This window comes from Mycothermus thermophilus (genome assembly GCF_041956435.1).
Source record: "Mycothermus thermophilus strain CBS 625.91 unplaced genomic scaffold VTJ04scaffold_8, whole genome shotgun sequence".
Classification (NCBI taxonomy): domain Eukaryota; kingdom Fungi; phylum Ascomycota; class Sordariomycetes; order Sordariales; family Chaetomiaceae; genus Mycothermus; species Mycothermus thermophilus.
In genome coordinates, this window is record NW_027191434.1 from 377,713 (window position 1) to 386,976 (window position 9,264).

Consider the following 9,264-nt stretch of genomic DNA (forward strand, 5'->3'; position numbering starts at 1 on the left):
ATCTCTGCAGGCTTCTTTCCCCCTGGTAGGTCTGGCTACTGGGTTCGCCTCTCGACGTCCGCGAGTCGCTTGTTGAGGTAGAGGTCTAGGAGGGGGACCCAGGCCTCGGTTTCTAAGGTATAGGTGGGCGTAGCCCTGTAGGCCCCTGTAACCACACACAGGTTGCAGTTCTGGGTCCTGCTCAGGCTCTGGGAGATGCCCTGTGGCCTGCCTCCTGGGGGGGTAGGTGTATGGAAGCTGGAGGCGCCGTAGGCGATGGCACTACGTATGCACTTGGTATACACCTCCCGGGCCCGAATTAGACCCGGACCCCAGGTCTTCGCTGTAATCCTAATTAGAGCAAATTCCTAGGTCTTTAGCTTCCTTTCTATAGCCTACCTATAGGCTGCCTATAAAAGCCTCTACTCTAGCTAAATCCCTAGGAATCTAGTTAACTGGGTAGGCTATATAGGGCTAACCCCTTTGCCCTAGGGGTAGGTAAGGTTGACCGGTATAGCCTACTACTTTCGGCCCCTATTAAAGTAGATTAGTTTACTTTTTCCGGTTCGAAGGCTATTCCCCGGGTCCTTACCTATTATAGGCAGGTATCCTATAACCTTTCTAGCTACTAGGCGTTAACTTTAGGGGTTTCCCTAAAGGCTAGGAGGTTAGTATCATCTATAAATCCTACTAAGCTTAAGTATAGGTACCTTCTTTTTAGTGTCCTATATAGGGTATTAATATAAAGGAGGAATAGTACTAGGGGTAGTAAGGAGCCCTAGAGGACCCCAGCCCTTACTAGTCTAGGCTCTATAGCCCTTCCGTCGAACCAAAGGATTACTAAGTGGTTGCCTAGCTAGGCGCATACCCAAAGGACTAGCTACCTTGGGTAGCCTAGGCCCCTAAGAGTGGCTAGTAGCCTAGTATAGTTTACTATATTGAAGGCCCCCGAAATATCTAGTTGCAGGAGGGAGGCGGATGCCTGCTGCCTCCAGGCCTCCTAGACCTGGGCTACTACGAGCTGTATTACTAGTTCTGTAGACCTGTGGGCCCTATTACCTATTAGCTCCTTAGGTAGTAGGTTGTTTGCCTCGGCTGCTTTAGTTACCCTCTTTGCTACTATAGCCTCTATAACCTTCCTAATAGTAAGTAGTAGGGCTATAGGCCTGTAGCCAGCAGGGGTCCGGTATATGGCTGGGGGCTTGCCAGGCTTCTGGAGTACTACGGTTTTAGCTACTTTAAACCTAGGGGGGAACGACCCTAGCTATAGGCATCCGGTGGCCAGGACTGCTAGAACGCGGGCTAGTGGCCGGCTGTACACTTTAAATAGGCCCGTAGGTAGTAGGTTGTCCCTCGGGGCCTTCTAGGGAGCGGCTCCCTATAGGGCTTTATAGATATCCTTAGGGGTAACCTACCCCTTAATTTTAAAGCCGTTAGGCTATTCGTAAGCCAGGTCGGGGTACTAAATATTTACAAGGTCGGCTGGTAGGTCGGAGAAGAAGCAGCTGGTTAGGGCCCGGGCTTTAGCCTTAAAAGTTGTTAAATCAGGGCCTCCGTAGGGATCCTGGAGGGTAGGAAGCTTTAGGGGGTCTACTAGGGCAAAGCTCTTCAGTCGGGCCCAGCGCTTAAGCTTCCAAAGGAGTTCCTAGTTATCCCGGGCCTCCCGGAGGGTTGCCCTTTAATTAGCTGTTTTAGAAGCTCAAATAGCTTTAGAGAGTACCTTAGTTACCCTATTAGGCTCCGTACAGGCCTTAGGGGTCGGGACTGACTTATAGGCCCTTTCGGCCTCCCTAGCTCGCCAGCGTAGGTCCCAGATCTCTAGGGACCACTATAGAGCCTAGAAGCCGCGGTTCGGCTTCCTCTTAGGTATAGTTTGTTCCGCAATCGCCTATAGTTCGGCTACCAGTTAGTTAAACGCTTCCTCTAGGCCTTAGGGGGTGCTAGCTCGCCTGGCAAGTTCCCCTGTTACTAGGCCTATTTTTAGGGGTACGCTCTTAGCTTCGGCCTTTACCCTCTTCTTATCCATTATACCCCAGGACCACCCGGGTAGTTAGCTAGCCTAGCCTTCCTATAGCCGGCTTAGTAAGACTTCCAGGACCTAGGGGTAGTGATCTAAGCGCCCCCGGGTTCCAACGCCGTAGTAGGAGCCCCTTAGGCCTATAGAGGCCCATCTAGAGAGTTAAAACTATAATATAATACTTATTAAGGGTAGTAATAAGTTAGTCGAAGAACTTATTAATATTCTAGAGGCGCTGTTTAGGGAGTTTCGAATAGTCTTCTATACGTAGAAGCAGATAGCTTTAAATAGGGTTTTATCAACGGCTTTCTAGTAACTTTACAAGGGCCTAGTAGTAGAAAGCAGTAGCAGAGAGCAGCGCCCGCGAAGCTTACTACGGATACCCTTCAGGTCTTCCGGTTAGGGAAACTACTCGACTTAGCCAGCTATTTAGTATACGCGATAAGGCCGGTATCCTCGTTACTGTATAAGTAGCGATATTATCCGCAGGAGTGAGGACTTCTAGCAGGCTTCTTAGTAGCCTGGAGAGTCTATATATAGCGTATAATAGTCTTTATCAAAATGTTAAAGCGTACTTTAGCTTCCTATAAAGTTAGTATATTTCCTAGTCTACTTATAGGTACGTTCCTAAATATAGGTCTAGTTCTTTATTTTGCAGCTTTAATAGCCTTAGTATCCTTTATAAAGACAGAAACAGGTATTCTAGGTGTATATAACGTCGATTATTTGGAAAAAAAATGTCACGGGTTGGCACCCGTTCCTTGAGGGTTAGGGTTGTGACCCTAACCCTAGCCCCCCTGGTTTAGGTTGTAGAATAGTGGAGCCGCCTGGCCCGTGCACCCCACAGGTGAGGGGCATTTAACCCACGGGTCAGGTCCTCCAGGTTGTGCGTTCCTCGCGCAACCTCGTTGCTAATAAGAGGACCCCTACGTTGAGCCATTGAGCATCCCGTGGCAAAAAAGTATTTACGATTAATTATACTAGTACCTATGTAGTATTGTTTTGGGTCAATTTAAAAGGTAGGGTAGCGCCGATTTTCTAGTCTAACACAGATTTTTACACCCGCCTCTCCGAAATCGAGAGGTAACTAGCTAAATACTAAGGGCCTTAGTATACCGAGACGCAAAGTACTCTTTTCCTCTTAGTAAATATCCCAAAAGGCTATATATATACTAAGAGTACAAATATAGATAGGCGTATATATCTCTAGCTACTCTATACCCCCTTTAGTAAAGGTGTCCCTTTCACTTTTGGATTCCTAGTTTATACTTTAAGTATTATAAATAGTATTTAACTCTCCTTATAAAAGCCCGTTTTATCTAAGAGTACTCCCTATAACAATTATCCCTAAAAGATAACCGTGCCTATCCTTAATAAGTTAGGAAACCTGCTTCGCAGCTGGCTCTAGCGGTAGCTCCTCTTTACTTATATCGTCTTTCCTGCAGATAGTCTTTAGGACTAAAGTAACAACTACCTTCGCGGAGAATTAGGCGTACTCTATAATTAAAACTAGATTCTACATATTAATAGTACAGTCCTTATATTTAGCATTGCATTAATACCCCTGCTTTACAAGTAGTACTACTTACTTATTAGATAATATAGTTCTTACCCTGCTCTCTTTATAAATATCTAGCGTTATTAGGGTAGAAAAAGTTATTTTAAGTATATAGTATCTAGAAGGACCCTTTACCAGGCCAGCTAGAACAAACCTATAATAATACCTATTGTCCTTAACCTAGTTAGCTTCCTTTTATCCTAACCCTTAGGAGCCTCTTCCTATTATTTTTGGGTTACTATCCCTCACCGGCCATTCCAGTCCTGGCCAACGTTAAACCGTTCTGAAAACCTTCTGAAATGACACTGAAATGAACATCTTCCACAACAATAAGAGTTCTTGAAATCTTTCTCCAAAAAACAACTTTTCGACGATTCAATAGCGATTCAACCTCGAAAACGCCATTTCTCGACACCGTGATCACGAATATCGACCTCTCGAACGAGTCCGGGCCGCCGCTACCGACCTGACGACTTATACCCACTATTTTCAGTAGGTCCGAGCGCTGTATCGAACCTGGGGGGCTGAGAGGGCTTAGGGGGTTCCGGCATTGCCAGAACCGTTTTCTACGGGGTTTCGCGAGCTTGATGATATAGCTTTTGACGTTGTAATGCCAGAATTTAGGCCATTTCTGTGATGCTGTTGTTGACTTTTTGCTATGATTTTCAGGTGTCCGGGATCCTAGACTGCCCCACTTCCCCGTGAGGGATAAGTATCTTAAATGTATGTTACCAAGCTTAGTGTTACGAAGTTTAGAAGTTCTTTATGATATTTCTTAGTACATAAATCGCTTCTTTAGCCTGGGGCTTAGACTCTTCTAGAACTCGGGTTTCTAATAGGAACGTCTAATGTTAGTGTAAACATCTAGTTAAAGGAACTTATAAGAAAAGTATAGACCTATTATCTGCACTTCATTTTATGGTCGTTATATTCGTTACCTGTATAGTCCTTCTTAGTTGGGTTTAGGATAATTTGCCTTAAAGACACTTGAATCAATAATTAATACTAGATACAGCTCTTCATCCTCAGGTAACACCGAGAGGAAGAGCTCTAGGTACATTATTTTATTGCTAGCAATATGCGGAACTATATAACTAAACTTAGTCGTATCGTTCTAGAAGTGTTTTAGAGTTCCCCTGCCTTCTGTATAACCATTACTTCTATATAGTTAAAATACTATTTTCTAGGAATTTATAGGGATTAGGAACGTTAGTTTTCTCAGGCTTTACTGCTTAGAAGGCGGCTATAGGTATTCTTTATTTGGTAGTAAGCCTGAGTAGTAAAAGCTATTATGCCTTACGTTGGTTAATCTCGTAGTCCGGGTCCTCGGCTTAGCTAATACCTTCGTTCTATAATATACGTATTATATTGTGAAGACCTATACCTTCTTGGCAAGAGCAGCAGTCTTCTTCGCCAAGTCAGTTCGCCTACGCTCTGTATATATTAGTTAGTATTTCTCTATTGAATCCTCGTTCAACGTATTAAGGTCCCTCCTTGATGCAGCTTCCTTTTATAGCTAACATTTAGGATTTTTATAGCTCATCATTCTTAGGTTTCAAGGTCATCTAGTCCTTGGTTAGATCCTAACCCGCTGCTTTAACTATAGTTTGTGTTTAGTTGACAAGTATACAACCAAGTCTTTAGTATATCGTTGTAGTGTTTACTTAAATAATCCAACACGCAACGGGGGAATGATACTAGGCCAGAGGAGGGTTACCAATAGATCCCTGTCTTATGTACTACCTTAACTATTAGGCTATGCCTTGAGAAACAATATGATAGTATAGGCTTATAGGATAGATTTAAGGAACTTCGTATATTGACTGGTCTTTTTAATTTAGCAGCCTGTCTCATCGAGGATTGGATCGGTTAGTACTTTCATATTAGTTACCGCTAAAGACTTGTAGGATTCTAGACAAGCACGTCCATACTAATACTAGCTATTGTCAAACTACTAGGAGAATAGTAAGTAGTTTTGTTTGGCTAGTCAGATTGTTTTACCCTTTCTAATAGGGTTAAGGAATAATGTCATATTTTATACTATCAATTCCTATTTAAATAACCTAGATAGTTAATCCTAGTTTAGTGAGTTTTAATCCTACAAACCCAGCCGGTGTGGTTCTTCTAGGTTAGATAATATATCGCCATCGCCAACCTAGGAAAAAGGAATGTAAGAAATAAGATCATAGCAGAGATTGTCAGAGTCAAGGGTAGTAAGGCCAGAGGAAGGTCAGGAAGATGGCTACGCCGCTACGGTAGGTACGATAGGTAGGGGTTGGGTAGTACAGTGTATTAAACGCTGCCTTAATCCTTAGGTAAGGCCTGACCTTCCCCTCTTTATCCTCCTTCCTCCCTCCTCTTCCGGAGGGAGAGGCAGGGCGGCGGTCGGTCGCGTAAGCCTCTCTCGCGATCGGGCACAGGGCCGCGTAAGATATACGCACGATTGGGACAGCCGTAGGGCTGCTATAGGCTATCGGGCTGTAGCTATTTATAGCCGAGGCACTATCACGGTACTAATAGTGCTCCAGCTATACACTAAGGCTAAGGCAGACCCGGAAGGCCGTCGGGGCCTAATATCGTCCTCCCCTTCTAGGTTCCTATCCCTAGGAACCCGGCGTAGGGCGCTGTAAGAGATAAGAGGTCGAGGAGTCGGACAGGTTAAGTTAGGTAAGAATTTTCCCTAAGGGCTCTAGGATACTTTGGAGTAACTCGCGTCCGGAAGGGGGACCGCTAGGGCTTTGGATCTTAGTATTAGGCGCTTAAGGTTAGGAATCGTAGAAATACCGGGCTAGGTTATCGGTTATTATTTTCGCTGCCCGCAGGCCCCTACGCCTTTCCTACCGAGGCAACTCTCTTTGCCCTAACCGCCTTCTACTGTTTCTGCCGGCCTATTCATATTCTCCGCCCTTCCCGATTCGGACGTCCTAACATACGGACCAGGCGGTCTGGGCGCCAAGGTAGTCCGTACGCCCAAAAATCGCGGGTATAAATTAGCCGCCGATTTCGGAATTCCTCCCTCTCTCCTTCCTCCTTTTCTCTACCCTCAACCTGCGCAGGTAAGTTCCGGGACCAGCGCGCCCTTAGCGTGCAACCTTTACGACTTCCCTTTCCTATCCACTTCTTCTACCCCTAACCCCCTATTCCTGCCTTACCTACACCCCACCACTAACCCTCCTAGTTCCGGTTCCTAGTATGATAGTAACCAAGGAACCCGCTGCCGACTCCCCCAAGGGCCCCGAGGGTAGCCCCACCAAGCCCGCCAAGGGCACCATTCCTACTATAAGTACAATCTATACGCCCAACCGTCGCAACCGTTATACTAACCGGTTACTATAGTAAGTTAAGAAGGACAACCCTGGAAATACTGCTATTACAACCCCTACTAAGTCTACTCCCGTAAAGGCGACCGTCGGCCCCAAGGACCTTAAACAAGTAAGTATACTCCTATTTATACAAGCGTAGTACAGGCGCTAACTACGCAGTAGGACGTCGAGAAGATCGTAGGCGAGTTCGGCGAGGTTAAGAAACTTCCGGGTTCAGGCAAGGATTGTCTTATCCCATACAGTCGCTACCGGCTACGGTTCCTAACGAAGGGCAATTAGGAGGGCGTTTATTGCAACTCTGTAACGTATAAGTTTTCCACGCGCCTTATACGCTACTCGTACACTACTTCCGCTAACTTTCTTCGTAACTTCCGATATAACTTACCGCTGCTTGAAGTATACTAACTAAAATCGTCCCTACAAGCCTATAGGTCACCGTTCCCCTTAAAAGCGCTATCCTCGGCGCTCGTACGTATATTATACGTATCGCTAACTTACCTTATAGCTCCCTCCTACTATACTTCCGTTCGTCAAGCGGGTTATTATAGCCACCAATCGCTACTACTAGCGCACTACCCGCAATAATCCCGCATCTCTACTCAAGGATTAGAAGAATACAATTTCTAACCTCTATAGCTACCTAAATATATTTATAACGGAGATCAAACCTAGCTACCGCAACTAGGACACGCACTAGGCACGCGTACAAGAGGAGGAGTCGAAGCTCCGCGAAGAGATAAAGCAAGCTCCGCCGAGGACTCCTCGTCGCTCTAGTCCGGTAACTCGTTCCGCAGGCATAAAGGCCGAGCTATACAATCGGTTAATATATATAGAGCAAAAGCTTATCTCTATCGAGGAGAAGCTGGATTGCGTTGTAAGTTAAAAATTCTAGCGTTACACCTATATAGGTTATACGCTGCTAATACAAATCTAGCTTAATTTAATCGCCCTCGTTATTAAGAGCGGCTCTGCCACTACTCCGACTCGCACGAAGCGCAGCTACACCGCAACTGTTACGCCTAAGCAGGGTTCCGAGACCCCGTCGAAGAAGGTTAGAGTAAAGAGGGAGTAAGCGGTAAAAAGCTATAGTAACGGTTAGGAGGGATAGAAGGGTATCTACATACCTCGCGTAATACATACGTACTGCTTAGGAGAATTGAACGATCTTACTGCTGCTTCGGGGGTAGGTTGCTAGGGTTAAGTCGTTTGGGTAGTCTTTACCAAATTCAGGGCCCTGCCCTCAATTCTCCCACCTCTTTCGTTCTCTATAAATACATACCTGGTATATAAAGTAAGCCCGCCTAAGCTATGCTTCATAAGCTCGGAGGAGTAGCCTATCTTAAAGGTATTCTCGCGGTTCCCAAAAGTTATATTCCTCGTCGAATCCTTCCCACTTAATAAAGTACTAACGGTTATTAGGAGGTCCGCGGTAGTCAAGAATAGCCTCGACATCCCAGTACTATTTTTCAGGCTCGATTTCGACTTGCTCGCGGTACACACACACGTTATCCTCGCTACCCTAGTACAGCTCAAGAAGGAAAACATAGAATATATTGTAGATACGCCACCGGCTAGGGAGATACAGGCGGTAGGTTAGTCTTCCTACGCGTTTAAGGATTTTAAAGGGGCCTATAAACTTATCTAACAGCTTCCGGCTAGGGCGCTTCTAGCATAGGTTCTTCGTTAATAGCTATACCTACGCCCCCTCCGCGAATTCTAGAGGCGTTTGCTTCTTATTATACCAGTGTATATACTATACATTAGCCTTCTCGAATATCACGTGTACCTCGTGCCTAAGGCTTAGTAGGTTTGCGATCCTTTCTTCCGCGGACTTCGAGGGGTTATCGATTAGATCGGTTAGGGGGTCCTAAGGTTGCCAAGGGTAGAAGCCGTGAAGTAAGTAGGCCGGCAACTAATAGGTAGCCGAGTAGGGAGCAGTGTTATATACATACTCTACAAGCTATATCTACGCAGCCTAGTCCGTCTGGTCATATACACAGTAGGCACGTAGGTACTACTCCACAATCTGGTTAATCCGCTTAGTCTAGCTATCCGTTTACAGGTAATACACGGTACTTATATACAGCTTATACCTAAGAGTTTCTACCAGGTTTAGGTAAAAGCACTAATAAATCGGGGATCACGATTGGAGATAACAAGGAAGGGCTAACCAAAAGGGCGGAAAATTTAATTGAAAAGGAGTTCCATAAGCGTAGCGCCCAAAAGGCGTTTAATTATTAGGATAAAAAGAGCGTACTTAAAGAACTTATCTACTACTACCAGGATAGTATTGTATACTTTCCCTGCACAGAGATTAACCGTTTCTAGCAGGTCTGTAATAAAGTTAACCGAAATTACTTCGAAGGGTTCCCTAGGACTTTCGATAA

General features: G+C 45.3%; 1 protein-coding gene across 1 annotated transcript; it reads left to right on the forward strand.

The window, feature by feature from the left end:
• Nucleotides 1–6,746: 6,746 nt before the first annotated feature.
• VTJ04DRAFT_10630 (uncharacterized protein) lies at nt 6,747–7,949 on the forward strand (the record flags this gene model as incomplete). The annotated part of the gene is made up of 8 exons (XM_069358391.1): nt 6,747–6,837; nt 6,895–6,986; nt 7,040–7,094; nt 7,157–7,162; nt 7,302–7,308; nt 7,383–7,402; nt 7,672–7,751; nt 7,812–7,949. The coding sequence occupies 8 exons, from the start codon at nt 6,747–6,749 to the stop codon at nt 7,947–7,949; spliced, it is 489 nt and encodes a 162-aa protein (XP_069213959.1).
• Between the last annotated feature and the right edge of the window lie 1,315 nt (nt 7,950–9,264).